Here is a 23,277-nt window from a genome sequence, read left to right as displayed (position 1 = left end):
AGGTTAAATTATATAAAGCACATTCCCTTTTTGTTCTTGTAAGATATGATTAGATGTGGTCTGTATGGTTTCATTGATTGCTGATCAATAGTCGAGTGCAGTCATGTTGCTCAATTCGTGTTGCTGCTCTTTAACTGTGTGCTTTTGTGTACATCATTTTCATGAGTGACTGAGGTTGCAGCTCAGGATGATGTAAGCTTGTGTTAATTCAGCGTAGACAGTGAAGGCTTTGTTCCGTGCCCTTTGGTGCAGCACAGGCCTCGCTTATGTGACCCCTACCATTGTCGCACCATGTGAATTTGAGTCTTTGTTTTGCTGCCACAGTTGAATCAAATAATGGTGCTGGGGAGGAAAAAAATGCTTTCAATTTGAATACTTTCCCTCCTTAAATTGAGCTTGCATTTTTGCATCATTAAGTTGTTTATTTTTCTCAGTACTCGTGTGCCTTAACTCTGTTACTTTAATCTTTCTTCTTTAAGTATTTTGGTGCTTTGAGAAATGCAAAAAACAAACAAACAAAAAAAAACAGTAAGTCGAAGAGGTCAGACTTTGATGTTTTCGCTGCTTTGGTATGGTGTTTCAGAACAACATAAGATCAAGACAAAGATTTCCATCTTCTCCTTTCGTAGGGGTGATACAGTATGTTGAGTTAGTCTTTGTGGGCGGACTTAATCAGCAGTTTCACAGTCTCCAATGTTAATGTGAAACCACAGGTATACTTAACACAGGATGAGATGAGTTCTAACTTGCTTTGCTTTATTCACTGACCTATTTGAAGTGCATCGCTGGCGTTATACAGCAGACGCAAAGACAAAACTGTGCACATTTGCTAATCGGTAGAAAGGCACCCTTCTTGCGTCAAACATAGTGGTTCAAAGATTCCGTAGCGATCCATATAGTTTTTGTGATTTTGTAAATTGAATTGAATTTTCTTTTTTTCCTTGCTTGTGAATGCTTTCTTTGTTTCCCCAGAATTTGAATGCACTTAATGTTCCCTTTGTTCTCTCTTTAGGTCTGAGCTGCAACAAGCTGAGATTTCATCTGATCAGCATGAATCCACATCCTGTTTTAAACTGAATAAGTACAAGCAAGCCAGCGCACATTTCACTGCAGACCTTTCAAACACCCCTGACCACTAGTCTGTAACTTTAGCCAGACACTGAAAGGACAGATTCATTAGGCCGCCCACCCGCCCAATTAGGAGCCAGATGGCGCTTCTGGCCAATCAAATCATGGATGCAAGAATTCTCAGCAGCATGAATGGGAGAGTGGAGCTCTCGCAGTTATTGAGGGTTACAAATCAAAGCATTGTTACCCAGGTAAACTCGGCTCAGGATGACAATCGCAAGAACAGAAAGTATCCTTGTCCGTTGTGCGGTAAGCGTTTCCGCTTTAACAGCATCCTTTCGCTGCACATGCGTACGCACACTGGCGAAAAGCCCTTCAAGTGCCCCTACTGCGACCACCGGGCTGCACAGAAGGGCAACCTGAAGATACACCTGCGTACCCACAAGCAAGGCATTCTGGGTAAAGGCCGTGGACGCATTCGAGAGGAGAACAGGTTGCTTCATGAGCTCGAGGAAAGGGCCATACTGAGGGACAGGCACATGCGAGCCGGTCATGTCGGGCCTCAGCAAACATCCGTCATAACCCGACCTCAACAACCGCAAAAGGCCCAGACTCCAAACCAGTTCCCCAACAACAAACCGACGGCCTCCACGTCCCCTAAAGCCACCGTGATGCAGGATGAGCCCACCCAGGCTCCACCCACAGGCTTTCGCTGCTCCTTCTGTAAGGGCAAGTTCAGGAAGCAGCAGGAGCTTGAACGTCACATCCGGATTCTGCACAAACCCTACAAGTGCACCTTGTGTGAGTTTGCTGCGGCACATGAGGAGGAGCTTATTGGCCATGTTGAGACAACGCACATTACTACTGATTCAGCGCCAGGCCATAAACCCCCAGTGGAGGGCAACAACAAGGGGAAGCCCGGTGGTGAATTTCCCTGTGATGTTTGTGGACAAACCTTTAGCCAGGCCTGGTTCCTCAAGGGTCACATGAGGAAACACAAGGACTCTTTTGAGCACTGCTGTCAAATTTGTGGCCGTCGCTTCAAAGAACCCTGGTTTCTCAAGAACCATATGAAGGTCCACCTGAATAAGCTGGCCTCTAAGGCTCATCTCCCCCCTCAGCATGACAACTCTGTTAACATGAATCATTTAACAGAAGACTATCAGAGCAACCTCTACTCGCAGTACATCTCCCGCATTCACAACAGGCTCCTCACAGCCGACAGCGCTGACCAGGCAGATTATAGCCAGTTACTCGCCACAGCGGGTCTTGACATCAGCGATAGAGAGACGCTAGGTCGCGGGGTTTCCCCGAGTCTCGGTCCGCTCACCGATACGAAGAGCTCCTCTTTGTTGGGCTGGAATCACCTTCACCCTTCCCTGAGCGCCGCCAACCTGGACTATTTGCAGAAGGTCGTCTCCGGCAGGGATGCAGTGAGCTACTCGGGCTGGCAGATCATGACACCCCCGCAGCGCATCTTCAACACTAAGGATCAGCAGCACCGGCGGAGCTCCCCCTACCCGTCTGAGCGACGCCCCCCCGTGGACGACGGCAAAGTGGGTCTCGCCGACCAAGACGGCAACGTGAGCAGCCGACCCGGCAGCGAAGGCAGCCTGAGCCGTCGCGGGCCGACCGAGGTCGTGACAGAGACTGGAAGCGCCCTTGAACACCAACCGCAATCCTCTTCTCCAGCTTCAGTTATAGGTAATAGAGTTTAGAGTTTAGAGATGACACGGCTAATAATAGGGTTTGTTTGAATGGAGAGGTTACTTGATTATTGGAGGCTCAAGTTACCCTTAATGTAAGAAATAATAAAATAAACATATGTATGGAATTGATAAATATTATTATTATTATTATTGTTCATTCATTCATTCATTCCTTCATTTTCTGTACCGCTTTTCCTCACCTGGGCTGCGGGCGTGCTAAGCCTATCCCAGCTGACTCTGGGCGAGAGGCGGGTGAACTGGTCACCAGCCAATCGCAGGGCACATATAGACCGACAACCATTCGGACCCACATGCACACCGACGGGCAATTTAGAGTCTTCACTCAACCTACCACGCATATTTTTTGGGGATGTGGGAGGAAACCGGAGTACCCGGAGAAAACCCACGCAAGCACCGGGAGAACATGCAAACTCCACACAGGCGAGGCCGGATTTGAACCGTCTCGGTCTTCAGAAATGTCAGGTGGATGTGCTAACCAGTCGGCCACTGTGCCGCCCATTATTATTATTATGATGATTATTATTAAAAAGATTCATTGTTAAAGAGTATTTATTTATTATGTCCAAAAATAGGATCCACAACCCGACTCCCCCCCGCCCCCCTAGCATCTATTATTCAATCTGTACGAACCCAATCCCTTGAAGGAAGCCATTTTCCCCATCGGAAATAATAAGATAGCGACATTCCAGTCCCAGGGTCAAACTGTCACCATCATAAAACATTTATTTGTAACTTATCGAAATTGGAATCGCCGTTGCATGTTGTAGCAACGTCGCAGATGACAGCCAATCAAAATGCCCATGGGATTTCAAACATGCTAAAAATACGGCCGGAATTTAAGCTGACCGCCGCACCGCCGTCAAGTCATACAAATACGATATATGAAGTGCGCATCCATATATTGTGTGCGTGTGTGTTTTGCAACAATACTTAACTATATTTGTAATTGTATATTTGCCTGTGCATGAAATCCTGACGCTTGCAGTCTGTTTCTTTCTACTTTTATCATCGCGGTGGTTGTTGAACTGCACAACGTCACGACGGTGGTTTCGGTTTCGCCTGTTTAGCTACAAAAAAGGGCAAATATTAGAAACAGGTGTCAGTATGAGAGCGTGCAGTTTGCAAGCTACAACCACAATAATAGATACGAATACCTCTCAGACACTGTCAATCAGAACTGAGAATTGTTATATTTGAAAAGGCAGACTTTGTATCCGACACTCATTAGCGATCTCAATGTGGACCACTGAGCATAGTTGGAAAGGTATATGACATTTAGTGCGTTGATTTTTTTTCCCAATATGCATTTTACAATACCAATATTCAAAAGCATGCAGATAAAAGGATGGAGAGATGAATAACCTTCAATAAATGTCCAGGGCAGATTTAAAGTGCAGATGTTCATCTATTACATGTCATAGCCTGTAGCCCTTACATCATATTTTAATGTTCTGCCAAGTCCCCCTAACTTCATGGAACATGAAGTAGTGAATCACTTTGGCATGCCTTGAATATTTGTTCAGCTTTCTTTGTCTTGTCAGCGGCGTTGAAAAGAAATTGTCAAACGACTGCATCTCATCATCTTCAATGTATGTTTTCATCCTTCAAACATCCTCGCAGCAATGTGAAGCCTCGGTGTAGCCTCGTCTTTCTTCTACATAGGAGAAGCCGGATGTGGAATGCAGGGTCAGCAACAGCACAGATTTTACTGTCATCCACAAGAACGTCGTCGTCTTCTTCTTCTTCTTCTTCTTTTTTATTTTTTTTATTTTTTTTTTAAGATAATGGCATCATGGGCATTGTAGGGATAATTAGTACCCTCTATTTTATATCTGTCACATTCTCAAGCATTTGCCTCCGGGGGCACAAGATGTTAATGCATGCCATCTGGTGTTTTTAATGATTTGATATATACCACCCAGTGATTTTTATGATTTGATCTACCACCTGGTATTTTTATTGATAGTCTTCTGTTCCACCTGGCGGTTCGGATGATTTGGCTCTCTGGGTAAATGTCATTCTTGTCATGGCATCCTGCTAACATGCTATCATGGGCCTAAATTACTGCCATAACACTTAAGAGAAGAGAGGACAGTAAAGCCATACGGTGTTGTTTTCCCATCAGTTTGTCACTATGGTTGTTGTTTACCACTAAGTAAAGTCCATCCGAGTCTGATGTGCTCTTGCGGGCCGTTGAGCAGAGATAAATGGATCAGGCCTAATCTCTTTAGATGTTTTGTTTACACGTTGTGCACATATACTGCTATCTGCATATTTGACATGGAAATGCAGGCACGTATCGGCTGAATCCACTTGTAGTTTCGCTTTAAGTAACACGTTTAATCACTGTTGTTTTCACTTCTCCCCTATCTCCAAGACCATATGCTGTCATTTGCAGGAAACCTTTATGATCGCCGGCGAGCTGAGGATTTGAGCACAAACAGCGCAGGGATGGCACATTCGGCATCAGACTCTAATTTCAGTCAATATTAAGCATGGAAACTAATTCATTGTAAAGGTCAGGCGTCATTGCTTTAGTCAATGATGAATCCGGCGGGCTCCCGCCCTCCCTCTCTCTCTCTCTCTCTCTCTCTCTCTCTCTCGCTTTCTCCACCCCCCCCCCCCCCCGCCCCTCCCTCCCTTTCCTCTCTGTTCTTAGTCCTGTGTAATGGTAGGCTCACTCTGGGGGCTTAGCACCGCATTGTTTAGCTCTGACAATATATCCCTGAGACCTCTGCAGCTGCTCCCCGTGCTCACAATGACAGATTAATTAACACAATCACACATTGCTGGCCCGGGCTCAACACTCAGGTCTGCTACGGGACAGATAGGTAAATCCTACACATATGGCCAACACGCACCACTTGATGAGGCTTTAATAACTGGGGATAAGTTTTTCGGAGATGGGGGCGGGGGTGTGTTGTCACTGATCAAGTCTGCCTTTTTGGATGGTCGGATGTCGAGGAAGGGGAGGAGGGAGGAAGTGAGAAAGTGTTTTCTAATTCAGGAGAGCGGAGATGCTGAGAAAGAGTTACCAGTGCCAGATGTTCAGCTTGAGGAACATTGATTAGTCCAGAATTACTGGCTGCATTATTCATACTATAGCCTATGGTGGTCATGATGTTATTGATGTTCTCAATATGGAAGGCAAATATAGTACAGTCACGGCTGTCAGGGTGAGAGACGGTTCCTTTGTTTGACGTGTTCAGATCCTGCTCGGGATTTAGATTGCGAGCGACAAATAGCATCTTAAATTAGAAATCACAGTCTGCTTTCAATAGGAGGCAAATTGCTTCGCTCGGTATCTGATCAGGGCAGATTTCAGAATGCACATAGGAGGAAGGAATGACTCCGTTTAGGATGTTTAACTAATGAAGGATGCATGCTTTAGGCTTGTGACCTACATTGGTCCAGCTTAGAGGAAAACATATCCCGAACGATTTTAAAATGCTCTGACACATCATAATTAAGTGGTCCGTTTAGTACTTTTAACCTCGAGGTCAGTAAGCAGACACCATGTGATGATGTCCTCTTGCACGATCTCGCCTTAATTCTCTCTTTGTAATCAAGTGTCCTTTTAAACTGTTACAATCAAGGCAGCCAGAACTAATAATTTCCTGTAAAAACCTAACGATTTGACCAGAGGACCCGTCTGCTGTGCACAATATCACTGTTTTTTTTTTTTTTTCCTCAATATCACTGCTTCTATTACTGGAGTCTCCACTTTGTGATTGATGGCAGGAAAAGGTTAACGGCGAGCTACCCTTTACAGAACAGTAAACAAAATAGTTTGGAGTTACAGAGGAATAAATGTGGAAGGAACCATAAATTACTATCAGTATGAATAATTGCTGATTCATTAATCATGTGAAAATAATTCCCAAATGAAGTTGCATGTAGCTTATTCTATCATCAGGTTTGTATAGGTACACGCATAAATGTTTGGCAGTCCAAACATGTCAGTCCTTGATTGACCCTTAAAACTACTTTAACATCATTATCAACAATAGCAATATTCCTACATTACTGACTCTTTATTGAGCGATGACGTAAACAGTGGTTTCATATTTCTCGACCTCTCAAGTGAATGGACACAATAGAGTGACTTTCACATTTACAATAATGCGATTCACATATTTTGCATGCGAGTTCAGCTGTCAGCCTGTTCTTTATTCAGGGGAAAACAGTCACGGAGTTCAGCGGTACAGTATAACAAACAATTCTCTCTTCGTAGGAGTACAATTTCATACTGTATGTAACAATCCGCCGTTATCAGGAAAGTCTTCATTGATGAATGAATGAGATTTCCCCCTCGCATTATTTATCCCACTCTGCTGCAACAATGTGCGTATGCATTGGTGATCAGGTTTGAAAGGTGTTACTCTTTTTAATACATGTCACTCAGACTGGTTTAAGCAGACAGATTACCTGTTAGCTTTCTGCGCCTCAGTCGCACTTCTGTCATTTAATCCTCTTTTTAATTATTATTGCAGATATGAGACTCAAATTAAGCTCAAAATGCTTGTTTTCCTAGCATGCAGATAAAAAGATTTACCCAGGGACTTTTGAACACCTGCCCTGAAATATTGTTTCCACTGTAGCCTGAATGCCATGTGGCTTAATTGACTTGGAAACGTCCCAAATGCGTCATTGACTATGTGGTCTAATTAATATTAATAATATATGCTATTATAAACATCAAAGAACATCTGGCGCCCCTGTTTTCCTCACCAGTCTGCCGTGCGACTCCCACTCCGTTTCATCTTAAAGCGAACCAGCCACCATGAATAACTGTTTTGCATCTCAGGTGCTTGACTGCACATATAGAAAGAGGCACACTATATCCAGTTCGATGTCAACAATGTAACTGCCCAATGGCTGTGTAAGCATATACTACGCGAGGCTGTGATTGCATTGATGGGATTGTATGGGTGTAAATCTTATCGCCAATTTCCATACGAAATGAATCACTTGTCCAAGTATGCTTGCTCACTTTCTTTTCCTTTTTCAGGCTTGCCTGAGGCTTTTATATATTTATTTACGGTTTTCTCTGCACATCCGGTAAGGTCAGATCACGCCTATGCGTCGCTTTATTATACGTTCTGTGTTCGGCGAGAGAGGCGGCAGCTTGTAATGATGCAGTAATTGGAGTTTTGCTTGATAAATCTAAGCTCTGGAATAACTCCCCTCACATATTGTGAGCCTCGACAGTGTAAGTAAATCTTAAACTGATTAAGTTAGCATGAACCAGGCAATCACACAGAGATGGCACCCATCCAAAGGAAGAGCAAAAAAAGCAGCAGAATCTTTATGTTGTTTTACTGCCGTCATGTAAGCTGGCAAATGACTTTAGGATGCTGAAAGATGAGGCCAGCTTTGTGTTTTCTGCATTTGGAGCCGACCGGCAATGTCATCGTAAATTTAAACCGCAGAATAATTGAGATGTATGGAGAGCAACTGAAAGAGTTCCATTAAGCAGTTTTGATTTTCTTTTCTTTTTTTTTTTTTTTTTTTTTTGCGGTCTTACTGGAGACATAAGGGCGTGGCACTGTTCAAGCCACTTTCCCGCTCATGCACATCCATGATGCTGGTTGCTGTGCACAGTTCACGCACAGACATTAGATGCGAACATACCCACACACACTGTATACTGTTACATATACACAGGCCGTGTGCACCATCAAATATATCTGTATCGAACATTGCTATTGCCGTTTAAAGTTTTTGCCTCCCTCAGGTTACGTGTATTATATGCATAGTGTACACAAAAGGCAGTTCTACAACACTGAAATCTACTGCCACAATAACAAACACAGCGAGGGGCCACTTGACGAACACGTCCAAAACGCAAGGAAAATGAGTTCAAGAGCTGCAATAAAAAAAAAAAAAAATTCGTTTGCCAGGATACAGTAATAATTCTGATCGTTAAGTGACACAGAGATATCAGATTTACAACATGTTATTGTCGTCGTAGTTTTCAGTGGTGTAGAACTGCACTGTTTCACACTGAGTGCTGTTTGGTTTATTACTCGGTCACCTAGTTTAGCTACATGAGCGTCAAAGCTATACTTCTGCAAAGGTGTCAATCCAAATTTATTTCAGAATCGATGAATTAGATTGTGCAGGTGTGCCTAATGTTGAGGTCTGTGAGTGTTTATGCACAGTGCAGAGCGGAGGGACTGTCTTTTGTTCAAGGACGGTGATATTTTATGGAAATCTACATTACAAACATAAAAAAAAGCGAAACCCTCCTTTTATTACCATTCACTGCACCGTAGTAGTTTTTCTATTAAAGTTGGAATCAAAGTCGAGTGCTGACTTCAGATCATTAGATCTGGAGGATTACCTCAGGGTCACATCTCGAGGTGTATGAAATTGATATTTCTCTGGCGGGGATGAATCACTGTTGTAACTCAGATATTAGTCCATTAAAGAAGAACAATAAGGCATCAATATGCATGGAATTAAATTAATGGTGGTGGGTTTATCTGCCTATCCCAGACGCATCCCTAAAAAGACACAGTATAATGTATGGCCTGACCTTCAAATGCCAAGAGAGTGTTGGGCAATAAACTGCCAATATTTGTGGCTTAATGGCGTTGGATGACTTTTACTGTAATTGGAATGGCAGCGGAACAGCTGGGCTGTTTAAAGACAGTATGAGGCCGACGAGCGCTTACTCAAAACGGTCACGAGGATGTGTGTTTAACCCTGGAGGGTGTTTCTGGGAATATTATGAGGATCACTTTGTAGGTAAACACAAAAAAGCAGACGTTATGAATTTCATATTGTTACAGGTTGAGGGGGGGCGGGGGGTTAAAGCTCTTACAAAAAAGGAGACAAACCACTCTGCCCTTCTTTACATTAATAAACATTTTGGACGTGAAATGAAAAAATAAATGGAGCTCTTGTACATTGTGGTTAGTCGGAGCTGGCCACATGACTGTCAAACCCGTTTACCGCCCTTTGATAGAACAGGGCTCTCTCTCTTTTTGTGTCTGCAACCACCGCCTTCTTTCGGATCTTTTACAATTTCACTCTTTTATTATTTCTGGAGGAATCTTATTTAGTGTTAACATCTTTGGGTGTATTTATTGCACACGGTGGTGGCATCCATACTGTAAAATGATGGATCACTGGAGCTGAAAGCTGATTACAAGCATGATTTACTGCGGGGCACCGCTTAAATCATTCAACTCAGCCCGGTACGCGATTGCAACATTTTTCATGTCGAGAACAGTCGTCGCTACATGTGCCTCTCTCTTCTCGAGACAAAATGCTTGCTATGCACACGCAATTTGATGATGTGTTTTCTGCTCTTGTGTGCGTTAGGCGACAATGTCTACAAGTGTCCACCCTCCAGCGACCACAGCGCCATTGGTTTCCAGCTGGACCGCTACCACTTCCCGTCCTGGCAGAACAGCAGGGATCTGTCCTCTCCACTGCAGCCCGCCAGCAGCAGAAGCTCCAGCCCCAACCCGAAGCTGCGACCCAGGTCCGGGGAGGACAGGAGCCCTATGAGCGCTCACCTCCTTTCCGCAGACAGAGAAAATGGCCTGCTGGTCCCTGACAAGAATCCAGCCAGTAAAAGTCCTTCTTCTGCCCACACCAACAAGTCCCAGTACGAGCCTTTAGACTTGTCCGTTTCCTCTCATTCCACCATGTCTACTGCTCTACTGGTCCAAATGTCTGGGGTCTTCAGCAGTGGACTCAATCCACTTCAAAATTACGCCGCCGAACTCGATGTGAAACCTGCGTATAGGTGTGATCTTTTGGGAATAAAAGAAGGTGTGGGCAAACATAATATTGGGTCAAAAGGGCTCAGCGTGGAAGGTGAAGATGGAAAAATTTGCATTGAAGGAGATAGGGAAGAAGCAAATGAAGAAGCGGTTGAATGGAAGATGCTGAACGATGGGGGCCAGGCTGACGTCCTGGGAAAGAAGCGTGACGAGATAGGCCCGTGGTCCGCAGCAGAAACGAGAATGTCCTCACCTGACGACGTGGCTCCAGATCAGATCAACCCCTATCAGCAAGCTGGCCTGCTCTCGCTCCTCAGAGCCCAGAAGAACCGGAGCGGCACCCATAGGACCACCCTGAATGTGGGCAACATGAATAACGTTGCATCAGGTAAGCATCAGCGATTCCCATCCCGACTAGTGTGCTGTGGCACATTACTGTGCTGTGAGAGATCATTAGATGCGCTGTGGAAATGGATCCAATTTGACTTGCTTTACTACAAATTATGTATCTGTGTTCAAAAACAGTGCCGTGAAAAGTAATGGCCCCCTCCTCAAATTTGGATATTTTTGCAGTTTCCCCACTTTAATGTTTAAGATCATCAAACAAATGTAGATAGCAGACGAAGATAACCCAAGTCAACAAAAATGCTGTTTTTAAAGGATGGTTTTATTTATTAAGAAGAAGGAAAAAAAAAACTCAACTCAAACCTACCTGGCCTTGTGTGAAAATATAATTGCACCCCTTGTTAAATCATGAATTAACTTTGGCTAATCGCATTTTTTGGGGGGTTCATTTTCACTAAGCACGCCAAAATATCTCAAAAAGCTGCAACCAAATGTCATGATCCAAAGAAATTCAAGAACGGACAAGAAATAAAGTAATTGACGAACACAGCGGCGACTCATCCAGGAGGTCATAAAGGAACCCAGGACGAAATCAAAAGAACTACAGCACTCCCTTGCCTCAGTTAAGGTCAGTGTTCATGATTCAATAATAAGGAAGAGACTGGGCAAAAATGTTATCCATAGCAGAGTTCTAAGGCAAAAACCACTGCTGACCAAAAAAAGAACATAATGCTTGTCTTAAAAAAACAAACAAATAAACCTCCGAATGACTGTCGTATGGACTGACGAGACAAAAGTCGAAGTCTTCGGATGGCGTGTCTCATTACATCTGGCGTAAATGTAACAGAGCATTTCTGAAAAAGAACGTCGTACCAACAGTCAAACATGGTGGTGGTCAGTGTTGGGAAAGTAGTTCAACGAGTTCGAAGTTCACTTCGCTGTTCCAAAAATGAACTGGTTCAGTTCATAGTTCGCGATTCAACATTTTGAACAAAGTTCACCGTTCCAAAAATTAACGAGTTCTTTTTTTCCCCAATATGTTGCCGATGGCCTATTTCCTTCCAAATACTCGCATTTCATTTCCTCACTGTTGCAACCCATTCAGTCCACACAAGTAACCAGCTGCAGCTTTTACCCTACAATCTAAAAAAACAGGAGGAAAAACTTGAATAGTCTTTTTTTGTTCAATGAGGAAATAAATAAAATTTAAAAAAAAAACAAAAAAAAAACAGGACTTTTGTCCTTAATGTGCAAACAAAAACATGCAACACAGTGTGACGGGGATGATGGTAGCTGCATTTCTCGCAGCTCTGGCTGACGATATTAACAAAATATTTAATCATATCGATTCTTATAATAAAAACAAAATCTATTCCATATTATGACAGTATGAGCTCAATAACTTTCATCGGGCAGAAGTGAACTAAGTTCAGGTCCGATTGGGCCAAAATAGGAACTAGTTCTTTAACTTTCAGTCAGGTACAACGGTAGTGGTGGTAGCGTGATGGTCTGGGGCTGCTTGACTATTTCAGGACCTGGATGACTTGCTGTGATAGCTGAAACTTTGAATTCCGCTCTTCACCAGACAAATTGTGAAGGAGAATGTTTGGCTCTCAGTTTGTGAACTCAAGCTGAAGCGCTCTTGGATAGCGATCCAAAACACAGCTGCAAGTCAACTTCTGAATGGTTTGATTTCAGTTGTTGCTGCTGAGGATGGCCCAACCAGTTATTAGGTTTAGGGGGCCATTACTTTTTCACACAGGGCCGGAATACTTGTTTTTCCGTAATAAGAAAAATCACCATTGAAAAACTGCATTTTATGTTTACTTGGGTTATATTTGTCTGATATTTACATTTGTTTGATGATCCTAAACACGAAAGTGAGGAAACGATGTAAAAAAATAAGAATTTGAGAATTGGGGGGGGGGCAAAACCTTTTTCACCGCACTGTATCTATGCCGGTTTGGGGCGTATTTAGTCATTCGGCGGCCCGAGGCCAACCCAGTCATGGGTCAAGGTTTTGAATTCTCAAGTTTATCACGGCAGCACGGTTAGCACATGCTTGTCACAGTTCTGAGCTTGGGGGTTTGAATCCGGCTTCCTGTGTGGGTTTTCTGCGGCTACTCTGGTTTCCTCCCAGATTCCCACGACATGCATGTAAAAGGTTAAGCGAAGACTCTAAATTGTCGGTCGGTGTGAACGTGAGTGTGTGTACATTATATGTGCCCTGCGATTGACGGCAACCGGTCCAGTGTGTGTGTACCCGGCCTCTCGCCCCAAGTCGGCCGGGATAGGCCCTTGCACACCCGTGACCCTAGTGAGAAAAAAGGGCTTCGGAAATGGATGGCTGGATGTTTATCTTCAACAGAAAAAAAATTGAGAACATTTCCGTATTTCCTGAGCAAGATAAAGTCCTTCAAATCCTTCATGAGGATTTGTATCTCGCAATTGAATCATCGCAACGCTTTGACTGTAATTGATAAGAACATTTATCGACATTTAATCTAGTTTACCATTTCCACCACTTTAACACTCGACATCTCCATGATGATAAGTGTCACTCATGTCACTCACTCTCCAGTTTAGCTCCACTGCATCCTACTCAGCTGACACTGACAGCAGCGCTACTGCAACTGGCAGGCAGGAGCATCTGGCTCGCTTGCTGTTGTCAGTTACACACATTCGGTGTCACCTTAAAACGTTTGAAACCTTTGGTAGTTTTGCCGAACACTGTTTTTTTTCCTCTCGCCTTTTCCTCTTCTCCGCTTGATTTTCCTCATAAGTTTGTGACTTTGTTTTGCTAAACTCTCTCTGAATCAATTCTGCGCATGCACAGTAGGAAGATGGTTGCCATAGTCCATTGCATGAGAAGGGGGCAGTACTTGAAACTTCGCGATAGATGAAGCATTTTGATGTGATTTTAAGCACTTGAATCAAGACTAAAACAATAATGATTGCTTCACATAAAAAAATACTTAATGAATGAGTTTTTGTGAAACGTTTGGGTTCCCCTGGAAATCTACTTTTTGTGACATTTTTGGGTGCTGCGCCTTGAGATTTTATTTTTTCCCCTCATATAGAATATGTTCCTTGGCTCTATGGAAGTTGAGAAACACTGTCAGAGGAAGTAGACGCCTTCAGATGGCTTTAGGATTTGAAGGTGGATACTGCCATCTAGTGGTCAAAGAAGTTCATTATCATTTGCTTTCTGGAGCGCTTCAGGTGTTTGATCACCATCATCATCATCCCCATCATCATCAGGCTTCCTAAAAATGGCCGACAAATGTGTGACGTCGTTAGCTACAAGATGTCCCGACCCTCCGCCCCCCCACCCCCACCCCCCCCCCCCAAAAAAAACAACAAACATTTTGGCAGCCACCAGTGTGAAAGGTATTTATGAACAGACCATAAAAAACAAACCTCACTGACGCCCAACAAATGTTCTTCTTCAGCTCCCCCCCCCCCCGACTGTAACTTCTAGCTGATCTGAGCTAAGGAAGACTCAGGTGCGCCTCCCTGATTACCTCCACGCTTTAAGGAGTGATATCATCTCCTTGTGCGATAGGTTACAAATGGCCCAAGCCAATCGAGCCCCCTGATAGAGAGGCCTAAAGCTCTTGTGCTGGTGGGATACGCTTGCTGAGTGCAGATTTAATAATGCTGCCTCTCAGGAGAGGGGATCCAACAGCTGGGGTCTTTGATATCCATGTATGATGAGTGCAACGTGATACACCTTCACTCAACCCCACATCCTTTTTATTCCACAAGCCAATATGTTCACGCGAAAGATGGGAAAGTGCCTGTCAACTGCATTAGGGATTCACATCTGTTCCCTTTCTTTATGATTTCCAAGTTTTGTGTCATCCTGCGCAGATGGTTATTATAATGCGTCTCTCCCTTCCGAAGCCTCTCCGAGTTGTCAACCTGTCATAATTGTATCACCTAATGTCATTTACATTCCAAAATGACAAATCAGGCTCCCCTGAGGTGTCATGTTTCGAATTCCTGTATGGATAAAGGTTATTGGGACACCCTGGCCTACTGGATCTGAAAAAGGAAAACCAAATACGAAGCCGGTCTCCCCCTTTGTAGGTATATGGTGCCAAAAGTCTTGTTTTAGCAACACATTATATAATATATAAGTAGACTGTCACGCAATATAGCCTCAAATGTTTTATGTGTGTGTATTCTGTTTTATAGTTTGCAGGCTATTTCCTGGCTCATGGAGGATGACAAAGAGACGGTTGATGCCATTGGTGCCAAAACTCAAACGGTGACAATAAATTCATACATTTGCACCTTTATCCAGATGATCGTAGAAATGTAATGAGCACCATGCATGTGACACAAAGTCTTAGCAATGCTTTGAGAGAAGGACGTTGTTCCTCTCACGGTCTAAATCGATGACGGAGACTCTTCTGGCATCGCGTGGCACATCTCGCACGCTTTAAATGTCAAGAAGTGGAAACACCTACAACCAGGAGAAATAAAGAAGAAACGCGACGGACGGCGGTCAAATAGGGCGCCCCGTCGAAATGGGGAGGGTTGGCGCTATGTCTCGCCTGTATCAGCGAGCATTGGGGTCGTTTCGTCGAGTTCTTCCACCCCAAACTCCTCTGTTCTTCATAGCAGGGCCTTCCCTAAATGGTCGTGGAAAGAGAAACAATTCAGATGAAGAGGGAGCCCAGCGCCCGATCCGAGGGATGCTCTTTTCAGTCGAAGGTGTGTCGCAATACTTTTGTCCGTATTTGGAATGCTGGCAGTCAAGCGGTCTCCTCCTGGAAGGAATTGTTTCAACACACAATTCGGTGCGCGCCAGATTGATTTGGTCTCGTGAAGCGGATGACGCAGGCCCAATTCGGCCGTCGGTGTCAGTCAAGCGCACATCGCGACAGATGAGTGACATTGAGCGCTTGCAGAGTGTCCTCCAAAAGTAAGCGAAGCAGGTGGCCCAGCAGACTGTCCTGTCCTGTCCTGTCCTGTCTGCGGCCGTCGCCCGCTCGCCCCCGTCCCTCGCACACTGGACGGCATGTCGAGTGGCACGCTGACATATTGCCGGGCGCAGTGGACATGGAGTGATGCGTTTGCGCTGACAGCTCGGGTCGGCTCCGATGTGCCAACAATGGTAATTGGCCAGATGGTGACCCCTGTTTGAACCCGTCTGCTTGCTCATTAGTCTCACACGGAACAGAACCGATCCTCCCTCCCCTTGCCTTTCTCGACCGAGCCTGTCATCCCTGCGATGTTTTGATGCGGCCACTAGGTGGTAGCATTTACCATGTTAAAATGCACTAACTTCTCCTCAACTGTGCATTCATATTTCAAAGGCTCAATTGGGGAAAGTGTTTTGATAACATGATGCCCTTGGATAACTTTGAACCAGTTGACAAATGAACCGATAAAGCTCGGCCTCTCACGGTGAATATGAGAAGATCTATACGGAAACGATTAAGAATGGAGAGAAAGAAAAGGCTCCCCGTATGAAAGCGATGAGTCATTATCTCATTGTCTGACCTCTTGAGTTTTCCCTCCGCGGAGGGAGCGAGAGAAAGGAGCGAGAAAGATGGCCGTAGATGGAGATAGATGGAGCGACAGCGAGGTGAAAGAGGAGTAAGCGGCGGCGCGCCTGTCTCCCTGAGCAGATGTCGTCCGAGGGCAGCGAGAGGGCAACGCGGCCCTCTTTTGTGCCGTGCCTCTCCTCGTAGAGATAATGAAGGGCGGAGTGCTGGGAAGGATGTGCAGTCATCACTCACTGTCTGTGTGCCATCAGAGCTCAGCACTGTGTCGTCCGTCACCATTCAGCTCCTCCGGCCCCCGTCGGCCCCGCCGCTGTCAGCGTGGTCGTTATCTCAGACGCAAACACGCTCACACGCTCACACGCACACTCATAGAAATGTGCACTCGGTCCTGATGATGTTTTGATCATTTTTGTACTGCTGACGATTCAATATTGCATGAGTCTCATCGCCACGGCGTAGCTCCCCCCACACACACATTTATATTTAAAAATTCAAGAAAAACATCACTCAGTTTGAGTTAAAAGATGATAAGATTATGATTTAAAGGATGATTATTAATAACATTGCTGCACATTGGCGCTGTGTTAAAGTCTCATTTTACTCATTTTATATGCAGGCGTGTATCACAAGTGACAAATAATGACACATTGTGCTAAACCACGGTGGGCCAAAATGTAAAATTGGGACAACGGCGCGGGCCAAACTCAATATTTCATGAAAAATCACCGCGATGCGCATGTTTCCCTTCTCTGCAGAAATGTCGCGTTCAAGTTTATCATATGACAACAAACTTACATTTTGCTTCAACACTGACACTTGATAAAGGGCATTAAAAAAACCAAAACATGAATTCAATTATGTTCGATTCTTTGTTGCATCCACGTTGCTGCGCCCACGACAAACAGGTCCGTCTTTGACTTTCGCCAACAGACAATCTGCCTCCCACTTGTCTTGGAAGTTTACCGTTTTCCGTCTTTCGTTTGGCCATTTTTGGGAAGTGTAAATTTGCTCGAGGAGACCGGTCGCATAGTTGCTAACGACTGCAACAGAAAGGGAAGAGGCGCTCGCACAACACACTCGCAAAGCATTCTGGGATTTGTAATATGAGTGGCGCATGTGACAAAAAGATAAAAACACTCAAAATGATGGTAATTTATGATGCTTGCCCCATTTTCTAGAGAAAATGTTAATCTATTTCTGGGCCGTTTACCAGCCCAATGTATACAAATAAAGGCACAATAACTATAAAAGATAAACTAAAGAAATGAATATATAGTTTATACCCTAATGAATTAATACGAGAAGATCAATTGAATCATATTCTGTGCCGATGTCTTTAAAAGTCATTGAATATCCATTATAGAAGCATAAAATCTTGTTGATAAGATGACGTTGAACCGAAAACAAACTTATGCAGTCCAAGAGCGCATGCTAGTGATTAGGGCTCCAAGCGGACAAAGCGGAGCGTCCGACACAAATTACAAGATTCCTGTGCTGAGTAATGCCTTTAATATTTTGCCATGAACCTTCGTGTTGCGTGATATGCAGTGAAGGGGGTTGACAGTCCAAATAGGGTTGTAGTTTCGATTTCCTTTTTTGAAGAGAGCACAGCACAAATTATGTTTCACCAGCTTTGAAAATAGCATCGGAATTGACATTATAAAGCTAGCCGAGCGTTAGTGAATAGAATATATCTTGTCTTGCCTGGCTGCTTGCCTGGCCGGTTGCTTGCTACAGTGAAAGTGTCCTTTTCGTCATAATACAGTCCACTGCCTTCTACAAAGTCAGCAATCATTGTTCTTTTCCCCCTCCTCACTATTGGCATATCATCTGTCCCCCTCTGTCAGCACCTCGCAGTCCTTGTTTGCTCATTTCCCCTGCAATCTATTTGTCCCTGTGCATGTCCATGTCAAGGTATAGGATCACACGCACCACGTGTACGTGGTGCGCGATAGTGTATGTGGCCAGTTTGCAAGCGGTGGTGAAAAGCAACCTATGAATAGAGGATCATGTGGTGAAGAGATGGATGGCTGCGAGCCCACTGCTGTCTCCTCTAATTGTAAAATATTAGTTACATTAGACTCTGGTCTGTGATTAATGGAACTTATTTGGAGGTTGCACTCTCCGGACCTCCCCTCTCCTCCTTTGGGAGTGGGGAGGAAGGCCAGCGGCTCCGGTAAGAAGAGGAGGGACAGAAAGAATGAAAGACAAGCAGGGCCTGATGGAGGCGTGAGACCTTTTTGACTCATTTGAACTGACTTTTCTTTTTTTTTTTTTTTAACTCCAATGCGGAACATTGTGGAGATTGAAGCCGAGACTGTAGACAAATTCAACTAAGCGACTTCTGTGTTTTATGTCACAATTGACTTATTTTCCATTTTCATCGAGTGACGCTTCAGGAGTGAGCTCAACAAAGGCACGTTCATTTACTATTTACAGCCCCCTTCTTTCCCATTTTAGACACGCCACACACACACACACACGCACGCCCGCCACACACACACACACACACACACACACACACACACACACACACACACACACGCGCACAAAACCTTGCGTCTGATGATATTCTCATGTGTCAGGCCTTATCCTCTTTCTGATGAGTATATGTTTGTGTGTGTGCGTGCATGCAGGTGTGTGTCCTTTATTGGCCATCAGGTTATTATACACTAGCAGATGGAGCATTACCTTTTATTGCACACACCTTCTGTGAGTTTTCCTAAATTTCTCCCCCAAAACACATTTTTATGTAGATGCACGGCGCAGTATTCAGCTTCCCGCAGCTGTCCGGGCTCCGATGATGAGCGTGATAGAAAGGAAAAGGGAGAAGGGGGAGGGAGAATGTGAAAAAGGCTTGAAACGGCCCTTGGCTTTTGGGAAGTGATGTCAAATGACATCAGCGCATAACGGTTTACTGTAACCGTGAATCACTGAGAAACACATTGAAGTGTGAGACAGACAGGAAAAGGAAAAGTCATTTTACGAGGTAACTTGTCTCGAATAGCACGGCAGTGAGCGAGGACACGTGTCTGTCAAAGCACAAAGGTAAATGACTCATCTGTTGAATCAAATCGACGCCTTCGGGCTTCGGTGTCGAGCTGATGGTTTGCCGTACGTTTAGGTCAGATAAACGCACGAAAGCGATTCATTGCAATGCCGTGTTGCTTGTGCGGTTAAAGTGGACGACATCAAGAGGAGCGAGTGGAGTTAAGTTGCACGGGACTGACAGGAAGTTTTGACATTCCTTTCCTCTCTCAGCTGCAGACGTCTGTCATTCCTCAACTCAACTCAACTCAACACTTGAGCATGTGTGTGTGTCTGTCTATTTGTGTGTGTGTGTGTGTGCATTCATAGTGAGCAGGAAATGGGTGACAATGGATTCGAGAGGGTTTCATATGTAAAGTTCAAAATCAGCCCAGCCTCTGCGAGACGACCGAGGGAAATACTCAGACGTTGTCTATTTACAAAGCACAACTGGTATGCTAAGTAGTAACAAGTATGATATCGTTTTTGAAAATGTCCATCTATTTTTTTTAAACTCTAACTAAATATATACATATAATTATGGAATATGCATGAAAATGATAACAGATAATAAACTCTCCATCCATCTATTTTCTACAGCACTTATCCTCTCTAGGTTCATGGGTGGGCTGCAGCCTAAGCTATCGTAGGAGCAAAGAGACCCTTTGGAATTTATGACATTTCTGCAGAAGTTGGCACTAACGTAGCACTCATCTCAGCTAAATCACAAGAATAAACAAATGGAATCTGCTCGAAGTAATACCACCAAATAATCCCGTTTTCATAGTTTATCGAAAATAACACATAAACACCCGCAGGAAAGGGAGGAAAACGTCAAGTGAACTGCGGGACTTAATAACTGGTCGACCCTCCCTTTGGCAGCGATAACCTGAACCAAACGTTCCCTGTAGTTGCAGATCAGTCATGCACAATGATCGGGGTGAATTTGGGACTGTCGCAGTCCAGCAGATTCCTGGGATTTCCAGGATGAATAGCTCGACTCAAATGAGTTGAGGTCAGGACTTTGACTGAGTCACTCAAATGTTTTCTTCTTCTCAAGCCATCATGTTGTTGCTTTGCTTCTGTGTTTTGCGTCACTGCCCTGTTTCAACATCCATCCTTTTTTGAGCTTTAACTGTTGGTCAGATGTTCTTCTCGAAAATATCGTGATAAAATTCATTTTTCCATTGATGTGTGATTGACGGCATGGTGGACGACTGGTTCGGACCCGGGTTCAAATCTGGCGTCACCTTTGTGGAGTTTACATGTTCTCCCCGTGCCTGTGTGGGTTTTCTCCGGGCCCTGCGCTTTCGTCCCACATCCCAAAAACATGCATTGTAGCTTGATTCTCTTGAGACTCTAAATTGGTCCTAGGTGTGAATGTGAATGGATGTTTGTTTGGATGTGCCCTGCGATTGGCTGGCGAGCGGTTCAGGGTCTACCGCCCCCCCCCTCTCGCCCGAAGATAGCTGGGCTAGGCTCCAGCATACCCGCGACCCTAGTGAGGAGAACCGGTATGGAAAATGGATGGATGGATGGATGAATGTGTGATTAATCCTGTCATGTTCTGTGTTTTGCTTTGGATTGTGTTTGGTTGCTTCATGTTTTCCTGTGTTCCATGCTTTTCCACGTCTTGTGTGCTCATTTAGTTATAGTTAATAACGTTCTACCTCGTGTCGACCAATCAGCTCCCTCCGGCCACTCGTGTCTTGTCCGGGTGTTCCCCGTTGTCTCGTCAATCTGTTTGTATTTACTTCTCTGGTTTCTTTCATTTTTTTGTCGGTTCATTGTCATTGTCAGGTGTTTGTCACTGTGTCACGTCACGGTTGGCCAGTTGTGCCTTGTTTTGGCTTTATTCGAGGGTTTCTTTGTTACTTTGTGTTTAGATTGTGGACTTTATTAATTTAGTATTTAGATTTTCCCGTGATCCTTGTTTTCCTTTGTTTTTGGAATTCAACATCCTTTTTTGATACTCCTACGTCGCTTCCCTGCTTCCCTGCACTTGGGTCCGCCACGCTTTTGCCTTGCCTTCAAAAACTCAAAATGTGACTGATGCTTGATTTTTTTATTTATTTTTTTAATACACAAATGACCATGGAGGTGAATGCAACACATGATTCTGATTATTTTGATTGGTGAGCAAATACTTTTGGCAACACACACGCATATATAAATATATAGTCTCACTTGTACTGTACTTTGAAATGTTTTTTTTGCATGAAATTTCATGTACATATTTTTGATTGTTTTTTTTTTTTTTTTTTTTTTTTTTTTTTATAACATCTGTGACATCTGAGACGCTGTTTTGAACAGCCAGTGGCTGGGGGTCGGCGACTTGTGAAAACCGGTTGCAGAACCTCTCACTCAGCGCCACAATTTAGTCGGTTCCGTCCGCATCGCATGGCGTGCGGTGGGCCTCGGTGTGAAAACGCACACGGAGGCACTATCGTTCATTCATAGCAGTGTAAAACTAGTTTCCAGTCATGTGAGATTCTGCGGCCCTGCTATTTTATAAATACAATATTTCGTAACAAAAACACTTTGCATTCAATTTGCGGCAGCAAAGGTTCTAGACATTTAGTATAATGTTTTTATAAGATTTGTTAATACACATGTATTAACATGTACATGGACGACACTGACTGGGTCAGAAAATTAGGTACACCTGCATAATGTAATGAGCTCATCTATTTATTGATTTATTATGTTTCTGTGTTTAAATTCTGTGTTTACAAAAGACCGTGATGATTTGATTGACGCTGTCTGACAGGTACACGTTAGACACAATGTTTCTTATTGTGGATAGAGATGTACTGCATCATACTGAGAGCTGTTTCTAATCTTTTATCGACTTCTCTCACATAGATCCGGACACTGGATACATTTCATTTGTTAAACCCTCTTCTTTTTCGTTCCCCCCCCTAGCTCGGAAGCCATTCCCGTGCAAATACTGCCCCTACAGTGCCTCCCAGAAGGGGAACCTGAAGACGCACGTCATCTGTGTTCACCGAAAACCCTTTGACAACAGCCTGTACCCCGACCGGCGTCTCCGCCGCTCGCACGCGCCACAGCGGCCGTCGAGATCGCCACCGAGCATTACGGAAGACAATCGGGCTCCGGGTAGAGAGCTGATCAACGTTGCATCGCTCTGCGGGACTTGACGTTGTTGTCATGGAAACCACTGATACGGACAGTTACGATTATTGCTTTGGTAAGAACGAGATGTTAAGTTAAAAGGGTCTATTATGCACTTTCTTATGTTCTATTACAATATAACACTTTTGGGTGTTCATCCACTAAGTACTAGAGAACTGTTCCTTCACTGCTTCCTTCCTTTGTGGTTCCTTCAGCCAGATCTCTCAGTGAAAGGAATAAGGTTTTCAGATGTGCAATGTGGGAATGATAGATTCCCTTTAAGAGCAAATGTTTATGTACATTCCAGTGTTTCTTGAAGATCCACAGTATGTATTTATCCGTAGCAATGAGGTTGCATATAATAATAACGATGATAATAAAGTCCACTGTGATGTGAAAGTATAACAACAGCAATAAGTGCAGTTCATTTTGACAGCTTGTCCAAACATATAGTTTGTGTTTGCACACATCTATCAGTACAACGCTTGTCCAGTAGGGAGAATGAACCCAGTCTGCCCGAAGCATTTGTTCCTTCATCCAGTAAATACACCATGTTATGTTATTCTTTTCCCTAAATATCACTCCATTTCCCTTCCAGTCCACAAGTTTTGTCTATCTGTCAGGATATGGTGCCAGATGTTCGGGCTTTTTCGTGGCAGCAGATGTAATGAGGTAGAATGTTGCACATCAGAGCTTCCATTTGTTCTGGATTCC

General features: G+C 44.1%; 2 protein-coding genes across 2 annotated transcripts in view; both read left to right on the top strand.

Moving 5' to 3' along the window:
- The window catches only part of uri1 (URI1 prefoldin like chaperone), a 28,967-nt gene extending 27,714 nt beyond the window's left edge, over window positions 1-1,253 (top strand). The window contains exon 12 of the mRNA XM_061676765.1: window positions 1,013-1,253. Coding sequence (XP_061532749.1) covers window positions 1,013-1,139 — 127 coding nt within the window. The 3' untranslated portion in view covers window positions 1,140-1,253. The remainder of the gene's footprint in view (window positions 1-1,012) is intronic.
- LOC133402549 (zinc finger protein 536-like) lies at window positions 1,179-22,944 on the top strand (the record flags this gene model as incomplete). The annotated part of the gene is made up of 3 exons (XM_061676454.1): window positions 1,179-2,772; window positions 10,131-10,925; window positions 22,354-22,944. Coding segments are annotated over 3 exons (2,625 nt in total), but the record flags the coding sequence as incomplete, so codon positions are not given.
- Between the last annotated feature and the right edge of the window lie 333 nt (window positions 22,945-23,277).

This window comes from Phycodurus eques, chromosome 5 (genome assembly GCF_024500275.1).
Source record: "Phycodurus eques isolate BA_2022a chromosome 5, UOR_Pequ_1.1, whole genome shotgun sequence".
Taxonomy (NCBI): domain Eukaryota; kingdom Metazoa; phylum Chordata; class Actinopteri; order Syngnathiformes; family Syngnathidae; genus Phycodurus; species Phycodurus eques.
This window is presented reverse-complemented; position numbering and strand designations above follow the sequence as displayed.